Below are 22,500 nucleotides of genomic sequence, written 5' to 3' on the forward strand. Positions count from 1 at the left end.
CCTTGACGATGGCAGAGATGACGGCCCATGTTTACGAACAAGAGCCGTTATTTAAGGTTATGGCTTAGTCGCTTCTGCATACAATGCAGTGCAACTTCTAAGACTTTGTCATCGCGAGGCGTAATTGTAGAAAGCACGTTCTGGCAGAGGCTACGATCTGCCACGAACCCTAATAAGCTTATCGCCTCATCCATATGGGGCACAGACCTCTTTCCCCACTCCGGTCGTGTATGAGGTTCTGTATGAAGCCTCTAAAGTTAATCAGAGTTTAAGGTCAGGTGGGTCTCGTTGCGAAATGAAAACCCGAATCACTGGATCCAACCCCAGGCAGAAAAAGAAGCCTAGGAAGTTCCAGTCCTTCCAGGCACCTCAGCAAGAAGCTCTGGTCCAAACGGTACGGGTACCTCAAGTACCACAACAGGCTGCGTCAAAGACACAAACCCGCAACAGCAGTATGTGCTTCTGACGCAACCTCCACAACAGCCCCAGCCATCAACCTCCTTCGCTTGTCTCGACCGGCCTATAACGCGGCTTTTGAGGCTCAGTCCTTTCAGCCGTTCAATAGGGTTCGCCAGAGGTAGCCGGGCCAGAGGTGCTTCCGCCAAAGATGAGCCGGAAGGGCCGCCAAACAGGGGCAGGGTTTCCGAGGAGCACTGGAGGGCCGCCCATCGACAAACCAGCAGTGAGAGTCCCAAGGTAGGAGGGAGGCTGTACCTCTTCTGTCAAAGGTGGGGGTTCAGCCCTTGGCTCAGAGCATTGTGACCAAAGGTCTGGGATGGAGTTGGCTTCAAAGTCCTCCATCCAACAGCTTCTATCAAAACCAACAGCGGAATTGATAGAGTATACCCAAGATCTTCTTCTCAAAGGTGTTGTCATAAGGGTCAGAATTTAAAGTTTCAAGGACGCTTGTTCAGCGTGCCAAAGAAAGGCTCAGAAAAGCGAAGAATTATCCTAGACTTGTCCCATCTAAACTCATTCATTCTTTGTGACAAGTTCAGGATGCTGGACCGTGGGGCGGTCACACCTCTATAGATTTTACAGATGCCTACTATCAATGGTTCCAATAGCCAGAAGACACTTCCGCCCCATTTCATAGGCTTCAAACTGGGAAGGATAGCTTACTCCTTCAAGGTGATGCCATTCGGCTCAACATTGCACCCAGGAATTTTCACAAAGTTGGCGGAAGCAGTCGTCCAAGAATTGAGGAAGAAAGGAATAATGTTAGTGGCCTATCTGGTACGAATGGCTTATATGGGCAAGGAACCCCAAGAAATAAAGCCAAAAAGCGACGGTTAAAGTAATCAAATTCCTGGAACACTTAGGGTTCCAAATAAACAAGGCCAAGTCCAGGCTAACACCGGAATCACGCTTCCAATGGTTAGGCCTGCAGTGGGACTTAGAGATCACATACTCTATCAATCCCGCGGTTGAAAAGAAAAGAAATAGCCAAGTCCATAAGGCAGTTTCTCAAACACGTCCAGACTTCCCGGAGGAACCAAGAGAGAATCTTAGGCTCACTCCAATTTGCTTCAGTCACGGACATCCTTCTGAAAGCCAGGCTGAAGGACATAAACCGGGTCTGGTGTTCAAGAGCAAACCGCAGGTCTCGGGACAAACTAGCTTCCATCCCGGCAATTCTACAGAAACGTCTCCGTCCATGGACGGAGGTCAAGAACTTATCAAGAGCAGTACCTCTCCAGTTTTCCCCGCCATCGTTAGTGATCCACACACGGACGCTTCACTAAGCGGCTGGGGGCGGGTACTCACAGTACCAAAAGGTCCAGGGAACCTGGTCCTTACCATTTCACAGCTGCATATCAATGTACTGGAAGCCATGGCAGTATTTCTCTCTCAAGAGGTTCCGGCCTCCCAAGAAAATACATGTCAAGCTAGTTCTAGACAGCGCGCAGTAATGTCCACTGCATAACAGGGCGGATCCAAGTCAAGTCACCTGAATCATGTACTGATAGCCATTTTTACCTTGGCGGACAAGAACAAATGGCACCTGTCAGCCACCCACCTAGCCGGGGTAAGGAACGTGGTAGCAGATGCTCTATCACGCTCCGCCCCGCTGGAGACGGAGTGGACCTTGGACAAGGAGTCATTCAAATGGATCTGTCACAAGGTCCCAGGGCTTCAGGTAGACCTCTTCGCCACGGGAGTCAAATCAACCAACTCCCTTGCTATGTGCTCCAACCTGACCCTCTGGCCTATGCCACGGACGCTATGGCTCTGGATTGTAACATGTGGAAGAAGATTTATCTGTTTCCTCCAGTGAATCTTCTTCTGAAGTACTGGACAAGCTTAGAACGTTCAAAGGACGCGTTGCTTTAGTAACCCCCAATTGGCCCAAAAGCAATTGGTTTCCCTACTCCTAGAATTGGGACTCCGGCTCAGCAGATTCCCAATCCAAAACTGACTCAGTTAGTACAACGTGGACTGTGTCCGCTTCCTAAAGAATTCAGAAAGCCCTAACTTTATGGATTTTATGAAGTTTGCGGCACAAAGGGATGCTAACATCGATCCCCAAAATATCAAATTCTTAGAATCTGATAAAAAGGGAGTCCACATTGCGTTCAGTATGACTCAGCCGTTAAGAAAACTGGCTTTGTTCCTCAAGGGTTCAAACGCACAAACCATGACCACAAATTTGGCCATAACTTTCTTCAGGACATTGTTCGAGAAAGGCCTAGCAGCAAGCACAATTACTACTACCAAATCGGCTCTTAAATAGATCTTTAATTTGGTTTTAATATAGATCTGACAGATTCTTATTTCTCTTCTATTCCAAAGGTTTGCGCTAGACTCAGACCCTCTGAGAGACATAAGTCAATCTCATGGTTTTTAAATGATATCCTTAAATTGGCCTCACAAATCAATAATGACTCTTGTGAATATATAGCTCTTTTAAGGAAAACATTATTCCGAATAAGTTTTGGCCTCAGGAGGTAGAATTTCAGAACTGTCGGCTCTTTCAAGGATCCAGGTCTCATTGAATTCCTTCCCTCAGGAGAACTTCTCCTTTCTCCAGATCGTCAATTTTTAGCCAAAAATGAAGATCCACAAGAAAGGTGGGCCCCTTGGAAAATCATACCACTTCCACAAGACCAGTCATTGTGTCCAGTCAACTCCCTAAAAGCCTGCTTGAGTAGGACTACCCTGATATCCTCAGGCCCATTATTTGTTAGGGAGAAAGGTGGTACAATTTCCTTAAAAGGAATTAGGCAACAAATTTTGTATTTCATAAAACAGGCCAACCCGGAGTCTTTCCCAAGGGCTCATGATGTTAGGGCAGTTGCCACCTCCATCAATTACTTTCAACATATGAACTTTGACGATCTTAAGAAATACACAGGCTGGAAATCTCCGACAGTATTTAAACACCACTATTTGAAGTCCTTAGAAGCCCTTAAATTCTCTGCAGTGGCAGCTGGAAACACAGTTTCCCTGACACTGCTTTATATATGTTTCTTAACCTTATTGCTCTGTAGATTCTTTCTCTCTGCCTCCTCACTAGCACCCTTACTTAGCTCAGTCGTCTCTATATTTTATTTTACCTTGGATATAGTTGTATATAATGGATATTGTTGCTTTATGTTGGGCTTAGTTCCCTGTTATTTTGTATATCCTTACCATATCTGTTGCTATGGTTTTATGTTCTTATCATTAAGTTATGTTAAGGTCTATTAAAATGCATTATTTCTGTATATTTTTGTCACTGTTGTAATCTTAAATTCTATATTATAGCAACTAACCTTACTTGTGTTTTAATTTACCTACTTTTACAGTATTTTACAATATTTATGCATAACTTTCCAAGCTTGGTGGGGCCAATTCTCTGGCACTATTTCACGGAGCGACACAGGGCCCAGAAAAGGGATTTTGACGGAGGAAAAATCTATTTCTGGGCAATGACCTGTGTCGCCCAGTGAAATCCCACCCTCTTTTCACATTCCTCACCCTGTCTGGCCCAAGCTTGGGTGCTATCTTCAGGAATGACGCCAGAGATGCTCACTGTAGTAGTAGCGGGTAGCGGGGCTTTAGTTCGGCTTTACATATTTTACATATTTTGCTATCTCATGTATATTGGACTGTTGTCAGGAGTTTTATAGTAAACATCCAGTATGGAAACTAAAACTGACTCCCTTGTGGCAGAATATGCGTACCCTCATCATCCCATGAGAAGAAACCCTGAAAGTTCCCTGACTACATCTGGGACAAGAGTATTTGTAGTACACTATACCAGAGGACATGAGGGGGCATAAACGATCTTTAAATCGAAACAAGGAGCCAGTTGTGAGGTGGATAATAGAATAAGTTTTTTACATTTAATACACCAAAGTATTTTTGAACGATATTTGTAAAGTAAGGTCTAAAGGAATCATTGTGCAAATATCAGAATCGGGCATAAAAAGGAAGCTTAGGAACATTTGTTTTATTGGCGTTAGTGCAAAACTCTATATTAGGAACCATGTAAATAACCCTTTTGACGAGCTTAGTGAGAAAGCAGTTATCGGTAAAATATGTTAAATGAAGGGTAATTTCCTTACGAACGACATGCCAGTTAAGACGTAATAGTAGAGCAGATAGGTGAAATTTTCAGAGAAATTGTGTCTTTTATGCAAAGCTGTTAGGGCTGATATTTGGTTTTATTTGTTTCATTTTATTACTTTCAGGTTCTTCGTTCCATAAAGTTTGCCATTTATTTACAATGATTGTTTTTGCATTATGTGAACTGCTTCCTTGACTGCTTTATCAGCCTCTTTCGTTTCCCTTAATCCCGACATGGGCAGGGATCCAACATATTACAATATTTTTTCCCTTATATAATTTATGGAGTAAAAAACCTTAATCTGTTGCACAATATTATTTTTGGGACTATAACTTTTAATGGCTTCTATAGCGCATCTAGAGTCGCTAAAAATAACAAAATTGTTAAAGGAGTGTTTTTTATTATTATCTTTACGGCTGATGTTATTACACACAACTCCGCTGTAAATACTGAGGCATTATTTTGGAAGAGAGAACTGACATGTTTTATCCTGGGACACTGCAGCATATCCCACTCCGCAATCTGATTTAGATACATCTGTATATATTGCATAATGTGGACCTTTTCAGCTTATGGGCTCTATTGTAAATTGTCTATGACGTTCTGCGGTATAGGAATACTTTTTTGATAAATATTTTAATTTTGTGCAAATTTTTATTTTATTCATACTCCAAGGAGGAGGTAGTTTTACTATTGGAGGTAATTGGATATACAGTGACTCAAACAATCTTCTTGATCTAATTGGAAAAGGTGGTAAATGATAGTTAATAAATATATCCCTTCAAATAATTTTTGGTTGGTGAATCACTTGACTGAATTCTTAGGGCACTTTTCTTATCGTTACTAACTCTCTATGGAAAGAGAGGCGGTAGTTCACCACATTCAACCTGTAAAGAAGTGGGTGATGATTTAAAGGCTCCTGAACATATTCTAAGGCCCTCATTATGAACTGGTTCTAACATTTTCAGTACTGCGTTTGAAGCTGAGCCATATATTTCGACTTCAATGACAAATAGGCAATTGAAGTCTTCCCTATGAGGACACAGCATTAATTTTAAATGGGCTGGGATGGAAACAGTTTCGCCCCTCCCCTCCTGTAAAGAGGTTCTTCCAAAACCAGATCCCCCCCTGGAATGTTAGGTACAGAAAGGCCCTGTTAATGGGAGCCATAGAGAAACGTGGATGTTCACCACCTAAGTGTCCCTAAAAAGGATTCCTCCAAACGAAGAGTGATCCTAGACCTATCAACACTGAACAAGAACATAGTTTGCCAAATTTTCCGAATAACTACCGTTGCCCTAGTGTGTTCAGTTGTTCTAAAATGGACTTAGAGAACTATATCTCTGAAAGATGCATACTGGCATGTCCCTTCCATCGCTTCCGAAAGATCCAGATAGAAAAAGATATGCACAGGTTCAAAGTCATGCCCTGTAGGTTAAATGTTACCCTAAGATTTAACAAAGTTAGTAATGGCAGTTCTTCAAGAAATCAGAAATACAACTAATGGCCCACGTAGATGACTGGTCAATCTTGGGGCCCACAAGAAAAGTGTTCTTGAAAAACCTAGGAGCAGTGGTCAACTAACCACAGTCAAAAGGTTTTATGGTAAATTGGCAAGATCCAATCTCACACCTGGCAGACACTTTCAATAGCCGAGACTGCATTGGGATACTTTTCGCGGCTCATTGTCTTTCACCATCATACTCAAAACAGAATAAGGGATGTCCTCAAAACGTGCCTTGCACAGCTCAGTTTACAAACGACAATTAAAACTATGATGGACTTGTTGCAATTTGTATCAATAAAAGATCCAATAATCAGATTACAATAAATGAATGTTAACAAATTCTAGTTATCATATGCAACAAACAAGATGCGAGACCAACTTTATCAACAGATTGAAAAAGTTGAAGAGAAACTTCTGCCTTGATCCTGGTAGGAATTTGGCAATACAGGTTACCCTGACTCCTGAGTCTGTATGAATGACAATATACACAGATGCCTCGTTGACAGGTTGGGAGGATCATCAGGTGACAGGGAGGTGTTCAGCTACTCTGAGGAATTGTACCAATTTCCAGGAGCTAAAGGCTGTCTTTTTGTCTCTCAAAAAACTCAAACCTCCAGAAGAGACATTTGGTTGGTTTTAGACAACATGACTGCAATGTCTTACATTAAAAGGTCAGGATGATACTCACCTCCTATTAATATAGTAATACTAGCCATCCTTGTTGGGGCAAGCAAACAAGTGGCACTTGTCTGTAATTCATCTTAAGGAGTCTCTCAAAGTAACAATATACTACCTATCAAGGAAAACAACAGCCTCAATATAGTGGAGTTAGACAACCGCTCCTTTTCAGAAAACAGCCAACATGCTTCCACAAATGGAAGTGGACCTGTTCGCTACATATGAGAATCACAAACTGCCAGGCAAGCAACAGCAAGAGAGGCATTCCTACAAGACTGGAACAAATAGAGGACAATATATTCTTTTCCACCACTGTTCCAGATTTCGAAGGTGTGGAGCAAACTCCAAACATACTAAAAAAAGAAGCTTACTTAATGGTCCCAAATTGGCCAAACCGACATTGGTTCCTATTACTTTAGCAACGTGCGAAGAGATAAATTCCAAAACTGTATTATCCCAGTCAGTAGGAGGGAAAGTTATTTAAGGATCTTCCTTTCTAAGCCAAGACCTTCATGGTTGGATTTTCTTAAATATTATCTACACTGTGGAAATTACTCCCTGAACATTACTAGGTACCTAATGCAAAATTACAGACTACATATATCTGGCAATACCAGTTTGTATGAAGATATGGTCACATTATATCCATACCAAGAGCTTAGTAAAAAAATCTAGGGAAACAATTTTAAAAGTTCTTTTCCCTTTTTGTGGTCAAACACCTTGCAGTTACAACAATCATGGAATACAAGGTAGCATTAATGGAACCATTGTTTTAAAATTTTGTGATTTGACTCTAGTAATATAGGCTGTCACTTCTTTATGTCCTCCTTTGCTTCAGAAGGGTTCCAATCACTTGGTCACTGAACAAGGTGCTAAAGACTTTTGATTAGCCCTGAAGCTACAGTATGTGATATTCTTGATTGCATTAGTATCACAAGCTCCTATTAGCAAACTGGGCCCTCTTAGACGGGGACAATAAATAACGCAAAAAGCTGACCATTAATTATTATTGTCCTCTGGCTTGTCATTCCTGGCCAAGAATAGGTACCCTTTGAGGAAGGAAATCTCCTATTCTAAGTAACTAGAATTAGCAGACAAAACATTATGGCCAGTTCAAGCACTTAAAGTTTATGTAGAGGTCATGGCAGACATCCCAGAAGTCTGTTTTTTCAGACACTCTGGCATATTCTTGTCACGAGTTTGAACAAATTTGACTACACTGCATCAGCAGGTAGTATATATATTCTTGACCCATGGGCGCTACATTGGCAAACCACAGGTCTTCCCAACAGGTAAATATGCTAATTATCGCTGGGGAAGGTTTGACAATACTGCAAGTATACCATAAGGCTTATGAAAGTCCACACAGAACTTCACCCTAAAAACGTAAGTGCATTAGTTTCCTGTTTTTTGCTACAAACCTAAAGGTATTTGGAATAAAGAATGGGGCTTGGCCGTAGACCAAACATATTTTTGGGTTGTTGGGATTAAAATCAAAGAGCTTTTCGTCACCTGTCAATTTCTTTGTGAAGTTCCTCGAGGACAAGACAGTGACTACACTATCAAAAAACAGGTTTTGACGTAAGAAAAAGCTATTTTTGATAGTCGTTGTTGAGTCCTCAAAACCCTCCCACTTCCCTGAGGAAAAGACATGGATTTTGGGTAAGGCATCATCCTACACTGACCAACAGAGAGGAATGGAATTTTGGTCGGATTTTGGACGTATGTAAACAATATGACTGTGAGTAAGCGCATAACCACTTCCTCTTCTTGCAGTTTTGACATATTAGCTGAGGATAATAGAAAGTACCCTCTTATCTTGAGTCCATTTATACTCTATCACGTGTTATAATGTTTATCATTACGACACAATACCCGGCCACAAGACCAGTTAAGAGAATTCTTTGACATAAGTCTGGACATCATGGAACTCTGGATAAACCATGGAAAGGGTAATCTCTTAAGGACTCACCAGAGACTACCAAAAATAAGTTTTTCCTACGTCAAAACCTGTTTTATCAGGAACTCAGCTAAAACTACAAAGAGCTTTTAAAATAATTAATGATTCGTAACCTTAACTTCTAGGCGAACAGTGTTGTTTTACCGTTAGCTTTGCATAAAAAATTGTTCCTAAAATTTTTTTTCCTTAGCATAGGGTAAAATAACTCCATTTAAAATAAGGGGCAGGATTGTTTCATTAGTTCTAAATCTAAAAAACTGAATGGCAAATGTTCTGCCATGGGAAATCTACATCCAAGTTCATCCACCAACTTATTCACTGCGTTATTATGCCTTTCCATTTATTGTTAGGTAGATACAGCATCAAATCCTTTACACAATAATGCTAAGTTATCAACAATAAAGAGCCTCTTACTGGTGGATTACATTTCCAGAATAAAATTAATAAAATAAAAAAAGATGAGTAAAACTATGAACATTATATACCCCAGTCTACAAAAGCCTGCTGGATTTTTCGTTCTGCTTCATCTACCTTCCATTTCGAAGTGGATTCTACAGGAACATTTTCCACGGCTTTTATGTGGATTAAACTAGTAATTTACTGACCAGTCTTAACCATTATCAAATGAGCACAGGTATTCATAAATATATCATACAAGGTCATTCACAATTTTTTTAGCAATGGGATGTTGTGATTTTCCAAGATATCCTCTAATACTCTGCCTTAGGAATCCACTGTCACCTTCTCGGACTTCAAAGGTGTCGCTCTTGATTGCATTTTCACTTTTAAGAACCATATCCAACCTATCTTTTCTTTAACTTCTTTACTTTACCATGTTTTGAATCATGTTCTCCTGTTTGGTCTCCAGTATGTGAATCATACCTTAAATTATTACAAAAAATTGGGTTCTATTCAATTCATTATTCCTGAACTTGACATTAATTTTTAGCACTGTCCTTCAGTTAGCTCACTTTCCTTGCTGTAAAGATATTTCCTAGTCCTGATCACCCTTTGCATTAAGATTCCACCACTTAGCGCTATGAAAACTGTTTTCCCTCGTCTTCTGAGAGGTTCAACGACATAGTACAGTTTTCTACAAATTTCATTCCTATTGTGACCAAACTGTCGAAAAATCTCACTAATCCAGTAGTTGAGTTCGATGGAAACTTCAGAACAAGTACCCAAAAGGTTGGTACAAGCCAGGTTGGTTACAAAGCCACAGGTTGGTATCAATCTCGTTTCAAGGAGTATTTATCTGTCTTTTATATCTTAATTTGATATTTAGCTTCTTTTTTCTTTTGTTAATTCTCTTTTACTACTTATTTCTTATTTCTCAACTTCTCTTCTACTGGGCTGCTATCTTTATGGGGCCCTTCTGCTTTTAGCATTCTGCTTTAGCACCAACTATTATGGCAGCTTCGATAATAATAATATAATAATAATAATAATAATAATAATAATAAGAAGAAGAAGAAGAAGAAGAAGAAGAAGAAGAAGAAGAAGAAGAAGAAGAAGAAGAAATTCACAGTCTTGTGAAAACAAATTGTTAAAAAATCCACAATTATATATTAAAGTATATTTCTATCTAAAAAACAAAGACTTTCGAACACCTGAACGGAATTCCTCATCAGTGTAGACGTTAAAATGTAAATGGAGATGGTAGTTTCCTCTTAAAGAGCATCTAAGAAGGTGGGCGGGGCGAGAAAATAATCGGGATGGTGCGCAAATTATTTTTAAAAGCGACGATTCTCACGTGAGAAGATTAGTTGAAGGCGCTGCTATAAACATGGGAAAATCTTTTGAAGATAACAAGTCGTTTACAGATGAAGACCCTTTTATCAAACAGTTTCATTTGCCAAACAGTACTTAAAGATTTTGGATCACCTGAAGATTAGTGACCCCTAATACCTCTCCTGAAGAAAATTGGCCCCAAATATTTTCCTCCTGAAGAAAAGCGACCCCAATATTTTCCACCTGAAGATAAACGACCCTGCTTGTTGGTGTCTCCAATATTCAGGTGACCCACTTTAGCTCATAATATTATAGAAAAAGGAGAGAAAAAATAATATATATTCATTAAAAACTACTTTATTAAACATTTGTTAAAAACACAAATTTAGACAAACAATCAATAGTTAATTAAAAGCGTATTGTCTTGCAATTTCAGTACAAAAATAGTCAAACCTACTGTAACCCCTGTGGCTAGCGCGCGCAGCGCAACATTACCTCTTGCCAAAACATACCGAGCTTACCAAGAATCTTTAAATATGCGGATAAGGCGTGAAGCGCCGTTCTGCCATGGCCTTACTGTAACCCCTGTTAATTCCTCACCATAAGAAAGCTTACCCCAATATTTTCCACCTGAAGAAAAGCGACCCCAGCGTGTGTTGGGGTCGCTTTTCTTCATGTGATCCAAGATTTTAATTTCAAAACTGATATTGACCATGTGAAACCTGATGCTCTGCTTCCTCTTCCCCTCTCTCTCCAGATAGCCAACGTCCCTGTGGATGTTTCCGACTGTGGTACCTATGCAGTGCAAGCAGGAGCAACTTCGCAAGTTCGGAGATCAAGGAGGTTGGCACAACTGCCTGTTGAGTTTGGAATTACTTAACACTCGAACCAGCACTTCGATGATGGGCTAATATTTTCTTGCCCCGCCCACCTTTTTAGATGCTCTTCAGGAGGAAACTACTGACCATTTCAAGGCCTGTGATGCATAGGTTTTCTTAAATATCTTTTTAAATATCAACTGTATCATCTTGAAATTTTGGCCCAACATGTTTTAGACCTTCCGCTAATGTATGGCAATATAACTAAGTATCTAAAATTATTAATAATGGCACTTTACTCTTGAACATTTCCAATTTTCTTTGCATTTGACTGAGACTTTCGGACACCGTTAACAAAATATGAATGAAAGTGTACCGTACTACGGTTATGACGTATAGTGTTTTACATTTTTAAATTACTTTATGGAGTATTGTTTTACGTATCCAAATTAGTTTATGCAATAAAGTTTATTTGTGTTTCATTATTTTGGGAGATTATTATGACCTCTTAGCTTATTTAGAGTATATATATACTGGAAAATATACCCGCTGAAAATTTGAGGGGCAGTAGTTACAAGCTGTTCAGGTGTGTTTATATTGTCGTCCGGCTTCCACCCGCCCATCCTGAACTCAATGCCATCGAGCAGGTATTGGCATATATGAAGCTATATGTACGTTCATGTTACGGTATTTTCACCAGGGCAGACCTAAAGGCCAGATTGGAGGAAGCAAGGCTTGCTGTCACTAAACAGGTGTGGGAAGGAGCTGTCCAACGAAGTCAAGCTTTCGAGAACGAATACTGGCTCACTGACAACGTCCGGGATTGCATAGATCCAATCGTTGTCAACGTCGCCAATGATGACAAGGACGATCTGTTTTTAGACAGTGATGGGGAGTGAGGCTGAAATATCCTTATACGTGTGTATATATAGTCCTGTAATTAATAAGTTTTGATGTATTTATCCACCAGTTTTTGATTTTGTATGTCTATACTGTTTCTATGGATACTTCAAAAATTTACTTCAAAATCTGTAAAATTTCTGTATATATTGTACATAATTTATTGGATATATATAATAAAATAATGTATATAGTGATCTTACTTTTAAATAAACTATGAGCTGTTTTTTTCCTTTCATATTTATATCTCCAATAATAATCTAAAGTTCCCACTACCACACCATTCTCATGGAAATAGGTAAGAAAGTACATGATAAATAAAAACATACAAATGGCTTTATGAAAAGTAATCCGTAATAAATGGTAGTTCGTGTACATTTTAAAACGTAAAGAAAACATATGGTAGTACACTATTCCATTCATAGGTATCAGACAGAGTAAGAAAGAGAGGAGTGGGCGGGGCTTCTTTCCTAACTCTTTGGCTAAGCCAACGATAGGTGTTCGTATATTTACAACTAATACTGAGGAAATTGAAAATTTTCTAAGTGAAGTGTCTTAATTATTAATTCAGGGTACTTGATTATATTGCCATATATTAGCGGAAGGTGTAAAACATGTTGTGCCAAATTTTTAGGAAGATACAGTTGATATATAAAAAGATATTTAAGAAAACCTATACATCGCAGGGCTTGAAATGGTCAGTAGTTACTACCCGACTCTCCGTTTACATTTAAACGTCTACAATGATGAGGAACACCGTTCAGGTGTTCGAAAGTCTGTTTTTTACATTGAAATATATTTCAATATATAATTGTGGATTTTTTAACAATAATAATAATAATAATAATAATAATAATAATAATAATAATAATAATAATAACAACTAATAATAATAATAATAATAATAATAATAATAATAATAATAATAATAATAAAAATATTTTAAAACAAAATGCACAGTAAAACCAATTGAAATCCAGTCTCTTAAGAATATTGATTCTTTTCCATTTTGAGAAATTACTTAGTTGTCCCAAGGTCCATGTGGATTTCAGGAGGGGGAAATATTTGTTCAAAATATTTTAAAAATCATAAATACAAGACTCTTCAAGAAGTTAGTAAATATGTACCATATATATATATATATATATATATATATATATATATATATATATATATATATATATATAAATCGAAAGTTAATAAATTTACCTTGAAAAAGAAACATACTGCTCCTGGTATATGGTTAGCATCCAGGACAGTAACACTTAAAATGTATTCGTCCTCAGCATCAAGTGGCAGCTGGTATGTCTCTCCAACCTCCAGGCCCTTCACCACTCCCGGTGGAAACTATACAAGGAAAATGAAATGAATTTGACGATGCTGGTATAAACTGTGTTAAAGACTAATAAGCGACAATATAAATTTGTTGTATTATTTAATTTACAGAAATACTATTAATCACTAAACACGGCAGTAAAATCATCCGGGAATGTTTATACACGATTTTTACATCAAGTCAAAAGTTCATGAAAAAAAAAACTCAGGTTATTTTTCTTGTTCCTGAGCTACTGTAGACTACATTCTCACAGTCCTGAGCTATCTAACTATGTTATGGATGATGAATTGTTACTGCTTCCTCAATCCACAGAGAAATTAAACATTTCGAATCAGATCTTTTATCGAAGGATCCTACAAAGTCAGGAACTTCAGTCAAATATCATTAAGACGATAACAGTAACGTAAACGATTTTTCCAAGAAATATTTTCTTTCATTTTTTCCAGAATATTAAATTTCACTCAAAATAACCATAAGATACATAAATTGATTCATTAGCATTATGATCACAATTACCTATATCTGTAGTTATTCAAAAATAAAAATACAGATTAACAGTACCAATATAAAATTTAAAAAAAAATAATTTTGACACGACACTGATTTCAGAGAAACAAATACGTGATACCGCTTCCTTTTTCTCAAAGAGATGGTCTCTTGCTCTGATGCTTTTGAATGTTTCGTGATGAAGTTGTTTTTCTTCTTCCTTGTTTGTAGTACTGTTCTCCACTGCACTCGTTATGCGCTATCTCTAATCTTCAACTCTTGGATATTTTTGTCGTCGTTAGTCAAGTTTGTAGTGACATATGCGTAAAGTCAGGTCACATGTTTGTTACCCAAAATGCACTACAGTGACAAGCATCTGTAGTCTTCTTTATCTGACCAAGCTGTCTTTTCTCGCAATATCGAGCAGGCTGCTATACAAAGGTGTTTCGTTTTTTAGTATCAGGTTTAATATTACTCAGTTTGTAAAGAATTTTATTTTGGCCACAACTACAATGTGGAATCTCCTGAACTTCATACATGTTACGGACACCGAGGTCCGCTACAGGTTCTTTATTATAATAAACAAAAAGGATTCAACACCAACAGTTGAAACTCGGGATACAAATATAGAAAGAAACACAAACAGAACCAAAGTTTATTTACAAGATTACTAACAAAGATAAATGCAGAATGGTTTCTCCTACTTACATTAAAAAAAAAAAATCTTACAATGTGTTTGGTTATTTATTTGTATGGTGTTTTTACGCTCATGGAACCAGCGGTTATTCAGCAATGGGACCAACGGCTTGACATCACTTCCGAACCACGTTGAGGGTGAACTTCTATCACCAGAAATTCACATCTCTCACTCGTCAATGGATTGGCCGAGAATTGAACCTGCGACCACCGAGGTGGGAAGCAAACACCATACCAACCACGCCACTGAGGCGCTTGTGAACTGGGGAAACAGTGCAGTAATGAATACTTTTCTGGCTAGTTTTGCAGCTGCTGGAATCAGTGCTCAAAGTGACGGCTTCACAAAAGGAGACAGCTTAAACTTCAGGCGGCTTCTTGACTTCGTACTGCAGAAAGAATGCCTTAGTTTCGAATCTTGAAGGGCAGGTTACTCCTCAAAGTCACTTCTAGGACGTTTCTTCTCTGAAAGGGGTTGCTCTGCGTCGAGATATCTCTCTCTCTCTCTCTCTCTAACTGCGGACAACTTAACTTGTTTCCATTCACACTCTCTAAAGCATCCTCTTCATCTCTTATCCTTCGTCTTTCTCTCTCTGATGATCTGATCTCTTTACTTCCTCAGGGCATATATATATACGGCAATTTGGGGGCGGGGCTGAAAAGGGCGGAGCTTAACCACCGAACGTCATCTCCCGACAGGAACTTTTTAGACGGTCCAGAGGAAAAGTTAAATCATAATATGCGGCGTTTCTAGCAACATAGCGGCGCGTGCTGAGTTCCATAACACACCTTGGATGGTTGGTTTTATAAAGTTTAGGTGTAACACCAATCACTGGGGCATCAAAGGCCATTCAGCGCTTACATAACACACCTGAGGATTCTTGAACAATCATTAGAACAGACGCCTCCAACACGTGTGTGAATGCCTCCTTGCTGCGGACCTACTCGAAGATGCATTTTCCTTTCCTTTAATATATAATACTTTACTATAAAGCGATTACCATGACAATATGCTTACGCGAAGAGCAAAGTCATTCCCGCTTTCTTCTGATGTCTCCTAAATTCAAATGGTTTGGTTTTATTTACTATTCTCAAACAACTAATTATTGCTCACCTTTGTCTCACTTTGCAGTCCAATTTCCCTTCGGAGCCCTCTTGGCTTTATAGTCTGTGACCCTGCCCATAGGAATTTTCAGCTGAAGATTTCAAGAAAGAAAAGATGAAACATTTCATCTGAAAAATAGTTATAAAAGTAACAGCCCTTTGGTAAATCCCCAATCGTAAAGAAGGCAGTGTCTTTCCTAATGAAGAGTGAGTTTTCTGAAGAAAAAAAATCAAATTTGCATATCAGAATAAGTACTCGCGAGACAGCAAAAGAGGGGAACTAGTTCAGTATCTATGCCTATATATTATTTAATTTGTGTTGTTACTGTTTAGAGTGGCACCTTGTAGGCTCAGGGTTGAGGATTTGCCTTTTCAAGTGCCTCAGTTATTCTTATTGTTTTACTAGTTTTGGGCATTCCCTTATTTTCTTTTTCGTATTATTCACCAGTGATATAGGGTCACCTTTTCTTTCCAATATTATCTAACTAGAGAGAAACTTTCCAGTTGTTTCAGTTGTCTTCTTCCTATGGTGGCTGTGGTTCAACTACTTCACTTCTTTCTTTTCTGGATTCCTTGCAAAATGACCCAAAATGGGTTAGATCTTCTTGACTTTCACAAAAGTTGCAGTTGGTACTTCCTCTTGTAAATCTATTTATGCCATTCAGTTTCAATGTATCAGATCTTGCATTGAAAAAAGACTGTCTTTAATTTCCATTTTCCATTCCTTGTAGTATGTGCATCCTTGTGTTACTCCACCTGTAACTTTCATTTCTTGCTCTGTGGACACCCCTAAGACAACGTTTGTTTCGTTGCCCTTATATACAATTGCAATTACATCCATGGCACTCAGGTGAATTCTGTTTTATTTAACAACTTCTATTAATAAATGTCTTCTTGCAGAATCAAAAGCTTTAATGAAGTCTAAACCAGTTACTATCAAAGACTTAGTAAGTCTATCATTCTCTTCAAAATAGTTTCATCTCTTATCACTCCAAATATCTTATATGAAACATTTAACAGAGCTATTGGCCTTAGATCTCTCGCTGCTGATTTTTTCCCTTCAATCATCTTTGTTTTTTACGTCTTCTAGTGTTGCGGTGCCTCTTTTATTTCTATTTCATCCTGGTCAAATTCTAAGTCTCTAAACAAGTCTTATTCTTCATTAAAAGTTTTATAAATTCACGTTTCTGACCATCTGGTCTTGGTGATTTCTTAGCTTTGTCGTTTTAAGCGTATTTGATGTGTCCAACATACTTTTCGGGTCTCTGAAAGGGGAGGAGCATTGAAAGAAATGACTCGAGCATTGACACTACGACCTGGTCTGTGCAAATTGCTCATTTGCTTGGACGTGGTAGAATGATGACCGAGGTACTTTCCAACAACAAACTGGAAGCTATGGCAATGTCTGCTATAGTTTGCATCAAATTGAAGAACCGTGATAAGAATAGAAAGAGATGTTGAACAAAAGACTGGTTGCTTCAAAGAAAAGTTTACTCATGCATCCCTCATAAATGGAATCAAATGTCATCCAAGTGATTGGTATAATTATTTGAGGATGGGCGAGGATAAATTTAGGGAACTGCTGGCATTGATAACATCTTATATCAAGAAATGACACATTTTTATGAGGCAATCTGTTTGTGCCGATCAACTGACCACCACACTACGGTATTTAGCGACGGGAAGATCTTATGAGGACCTACAGTTCAGTGTGGCGATATCTCCTTAGAGGCTTGGGAATATCAGTCACCGGTAATAAAGTCGTAGGAAAAAATGTCGAAGAATGTCACAATTTTGACAAGGAAAAAATAGCCACAGGAAAAAGTTACATTAATTTATGGTGACCGGTAATAAGGTCACAGGAAAAAATTCACAATACTTAATGGGGTCATTATCTTTACAATATTTACAATCTTTTGTTTATGTTTATATGGTAATCCCCAATGGGATTGGATTACATTAAGCACGCCTTTGCAAAGGTGGATACATGGATACATACCTCTGGGAAATTTAGTACTGAAGAGGAGGGATGCTGTCCTTACTTGACTTACTATGTCCGTAGGTCCCTAATCAGCACTGACCTTACAGAACGGACTATTACTGTCTTCCTACTCTCTCTTTCCTAGAGAGTTGGTGGATGCTGCGGTGGACAAGAGCTGTGTCAAGGATAATGACTGCCTTGTTCACCTGGCAGTGAACAAGACCTCTGGGTCTTTGTATGTAAGTGTGGCTCAACCTTTGGGTCAGGCTAGCTCTTCCTCGTCCCCTAAGAAGTCCGTCTTTGAAGGGTGCCTGCTGGAAAACCCAGCCTTCTTCTTCCTCTGTTCGCGCTCAGTCATGGCCTTTCAGCCCTCTTTTCAGTCAGGTAAAGGGGGCAAAGGGAAGAAGAAAAACGGGAGTGCTAGGGACATTCCCTCCAGCTGCTGTCACTGGTGGGAGGTTGACTACCGAACCATTGGGCAACATGGCAGCAGCATGGAGTTGAGACCTGGTCCTCTGGAAGGGATATCTACTCCCCTTCAAGTCTCAGTTTCCCAGTCCATCTCCTGACTTATATTCCTGGTTCGCTCAAGAAAGAAGTGGAAGCTTTCCAGATAAAGGGCGCTGTGGAAGTGTTGTTGGATCAGTCTTCACGTTTTTACAGCTGCGTCTTTCCTGTAGAGAAAGTTTTGGGGAATGGAGACCAGTCACAGACCTATCTCCCTTGAACTTATTCCTTCACCAGACTTAGTTCACAATGGAGACGACGCACTTGGTACGTGTCTCCAACAGGGAGAATGACTTCATACTTATGGTGTATCTGAAGGATGTGTATTTACAAATACCCATCCATTAGTCCTCCCACAAGTACCTTCGTTTTATCCTTCAGGAGATTGTATAACAGTTCAGGGCACTCAGTTTCGGGCTCTCAACCCTCCTTAGGTGTTCAAGCAAGTGTTCATCCTTGTTTCAGCTCAGGTCCATTCGAGAGGAATACGTCTGTTAAGGTGTCTCAATGATTAGCTAGTCCTGACAAACTCACATCTGCTTCAGGACAGAGATCAACTCCTCAAATTTTGCCACTCCGACAAGCAGAGGATAAAGTACCGTGGCATACTGATAGATATGGTAATAGCAAGAGTTTTCCCCAGGACTCTATATATCAGCAAGTTGTTCCTGTCTTAACAAGAGCAATCAGCACGGCAATGGCAAGTCATATGTAGTCAGTCACCTGTCGTCATTGGAGAAGCTGGTCGCTCATGGGTGCCTTAATCTTCATTCACTCCAGTGCAGAATGAAGGAGTATTGGTCCCAGACTTGAGATCTTCAATCTTTTCTCAATCCCCTGTTAGAGGAAGTGAGAAAGGATTTTGACTTGTGGTTAGACGACAGGAGTATCTCTGAATACTCCCCCTCCCGACATGCTTCTATACACAGATAGATCGACCGAGGGATGGGGCGCATACTTGAAGGAGTTGCTGACATCAGGACTGACATGACAGACACCTCCACATCAACGTCCTAAAACTCAAGGCACCCTACCTGGTTCTCCAAGAGTTTCAGGATAGAGTGATGGGACACTCCGTGGTGTTGATGAGTGACACTATCACAGCAGTGGCATACGTCAACAAGAGACTGGCGGGGGGAGGGGTCTCATATCTCACCTTCTTCACCAGTTGACAATGCAGGTGCACAAGGGCAATGGCTCACTCAGTGGAGCTGTAGCCCAGATACATTTCAGGCAAAAGGAATGCAGTGGCAGACAAGCTCAGTTGCAAAAATCAGGTGTTGGTATCAGTACCAAAGCACCCTATGGATTTCCCTACAGGAGATTGCAGTCCAGGCCCCTTCTCTGTACTTGGCTTGGCTCTGCTACCAGTGCCAAACAGAGAGCTAGCATGAAGCTCAGTAAGGTCATTTCCAGATTCACCCTGACCTCAGCCGATGCTCACCCCGTGATGTTGCCTCATAACCTGAGTCTGAGTTGGTCATTGTGACCTGTGACCCTTCCATGCCAACAATTCTCCCTTCCTCCCCACCTCAGGGCCTCTAGAAGGCAGAGGCCCTAATGGGGCTGGCCAATCCCTGAACTCTGGTTGTTGCAACAGCTGGAGAAGGTGGCACTCCCCACACTCTCTATGAAGCCATCAAATCATCAGGGGGTGGGGGGGGCCAGGAGAGGCCCAAGAAAGAGCTAGACAGTGTAGGATGGCCAGTTAGTCTAAGAGACCTACAAAGTTCTCATGGCACTGGTGCCAACCTGGCACAGTGTCTCCCACTGTATCCAAGTTCTTTGACACCGTAATCCAGAGTTGGATGCCAAGTCATTCCCTTTCTCTTGCTCTTCAAGAAACGTAAATCATATCCTTTCTAGTCATTTGACATCATACACTTTGTACCAATTTTACAGTTCATCAGTAAAACTCGCATTGTACGACTCATAGTAATAGTCACCTCTAACTTTTGTGTCACATTGTTCGCTCTGTTTGAGTGCCAGCTACCAGGTTACCTGGCACTCCTGCTGATACTGAGTCCTTTATGGACTAGAATGATCCGAGATACCTGAAGAGGCAGGTATTCATATTTACCAGTGATTGATGCCCATCCCCGACCGTTGTTTGGTGGTTCCCTTTCCTTAACTAAACACTCTACATATCACATTTTGTGAGTGGTGCATTCAAGCAGTGACACATGCATATCTGTTTTTGAAATAAACAGAAGTGGTAGTCTGTATAAGTCAACCACAAGCATATTGTATTTGTGAGTGGGTTTGTATTGAATGAATTATAATTAGCTAAGATGTTACATACATAATTTGTGAATTTGAAACAAGTTTTCATTAATTTTTTATGGCAATTCACACGTATGAGAAACTACTTTGGATTTCAGGCAAAAAATAGTGTGTTTTTCTTTAATATCTCCCATAATATCTATTTGATCAGAATAGTACTTTGACACAGCACTCTATAGACCTCCCCCTAATTTTTTATACTATAATGTATTTTCAAATCCCGTTAATTAAGGTGTTTACTTTTGTCCTAGTAAAGCCAAAGCCAAATCTTTTTGGTAAGTTTGTTAAACTTACTTCGCTCTCCCTTCCTCACTTTGCTCTCCCTCCAAAGCTTCTCTCACTTTGTGAATGTCTTATCTAATATTTTCCATAATATCCACCTTTAACATTGGTATTTTCTAATATATTTGCCATCACAAGGATATCATTCGAAAATCCATAATGATAAGATTGTAAAAAAAGTAACGGGGAAAATAAAACATGCTTTTGGAAGTCAAGCAGGTCGAATTATGGTTTCGTTAAGGTTCTTTTAACTGTGTAAAATTAATGAAACACGTTTTCAAAGGCAGGATTGATTGGCTTTACCTTCTCGAAAGGTAGAATAAATGTAATCAAGTGTTGTATAAGTTGACTGAAAATTTTACGGTGTATTGGCTCACTTAATCATTAACTATTGTAGTTTGGATATCTGCTATGGTTTATACCTATGCAGTTTGTTGTCTCAGTGTTTGTTTGACTGAGGAGGTTTTCCCATCATATTCAATGACTGGCATGTTACTTTGCCCCCATAAATGCAGAAATGCATTTGGATTACATCTCCATTCCATATACAAAATGGAACAAGCTAACAATAAACTAAGGATGTCTTAACAGGTAAGAGAAGCTTCAGGTTTGTTGGACACAAACAATAACACAATGTGGCATAAAAAAACACAAGCATATTACTGAATAAGTAAATCTTAATATTTACCCTACAATTCTCTCTCTCTCTCTCTCTCTCTCTCTCTCCTCTCGCTCTCTCTCTCTCTCTCTCTCTATATATATCTATAGATATATATATATATATATATATATATATATATATATATATATATATATATATATATATATATATATAGAGTGACCCCCTCATCTACCCAGCAGTCATTTAAATTATTCAATTGCTAGAAGAGCAGCCATTTTTTTCCTAATCAGCTGACTTTAGGCAGACCAGAGATCGGGATTTCCGTCAGTGGCAGGGGGAGAAAATAAGCCGTTAACCATAGGCCTAGAGTAGAGTAATAAAGGCAGGTCACAGGGATTAGATAGGCTTCGATGGGGGCTTTAGGAATTCCTAGCATAAGACCTCTTTTCCACCCCAAATTCGCTGGTTGTGTTTTCGCATCTTTCCAGACAATGCCGGAGGCTGTGTGTGAAACCCAGGCCATTCGAAACTACCCTGACCTGAACTCAGTCCACGCTAGTTGCTCCTGTAGGACAGACGTGTCCACTCTCTAACTGGAAGTCAGCCTTTGTGTCGTCCACGCTGGTTGGAGCCCCCCCTTCATACATCATAACACATGTTCAAGCTTCCAAGGATTAAAGGTACGTCTTGAAAGTGCAAAATCCAGCCAGCCCTATTCCTTCAAGATGAATCTTGCTATTTCCATTTCAAATCTCCCTTTTATCACTTCTCTACTGAAATTCCTTTGTCATCGTCGAGGCACGTGTTACCCCTGTGACCTGTTCAAGATTGAGTCTTCATCGGATATTTCATTTAAACACTAGAGTTCCTCCCCAGTGTGCGTTAAATAAAAGTGACTGCCCTTGTAGTTGAAATATAGTGCAAGAAGTCCTTATTTTATCTTGTGTCTAACTTGGACTAATTTCCAGGTTTGCTGAGTCACGTGTTACGTCTCCTCGCAAGTGCTTCCTTAACACAATATACCTATGATCAATTTTGGAAACCAGCATTGAAGTAAATT

The 22,500-nt window shown here is 39.5% G+C and overlaps 1 protein-coding gene across 1 annotated transcript in view; it reads right to left on the reverse strand.

The window, feature by feature from the left end:
* Positions 1 to 22,500, reverse strand: part of LOC135201413 (5' exonuclease Apollo-like) — a gene marked incomplete in the record, with an annotated part of 159,239 nt that overhangs the window by 80,252 nt on the left and 56,487 nt on the right. Inside the window, 1 exon segment of the mRNA XM_064230322.1 lies at positions 13,374 to 13,493. Coding sequence (XP_064086392.1) covers positions 13,374 to 13,493 — 120 coding nt within the window.

The sequence above is a fragment of the Macrobrachium nipponense genome, chromosome 23, assembly GCF_015104395.2.
Source record: "Macrobrachium nipponense isolate FS-2020 chromosome 23, ASM1510439v2, whole genome shotgun sequence".
NCBI classification, from domain to species: domain Eukaryota; kingdom Metazoa; phylum Arthropoda; class Malacostraca; order Decapoda; family Palaemonidae; genus Macrobrachium; species Macrobrachium nipponense.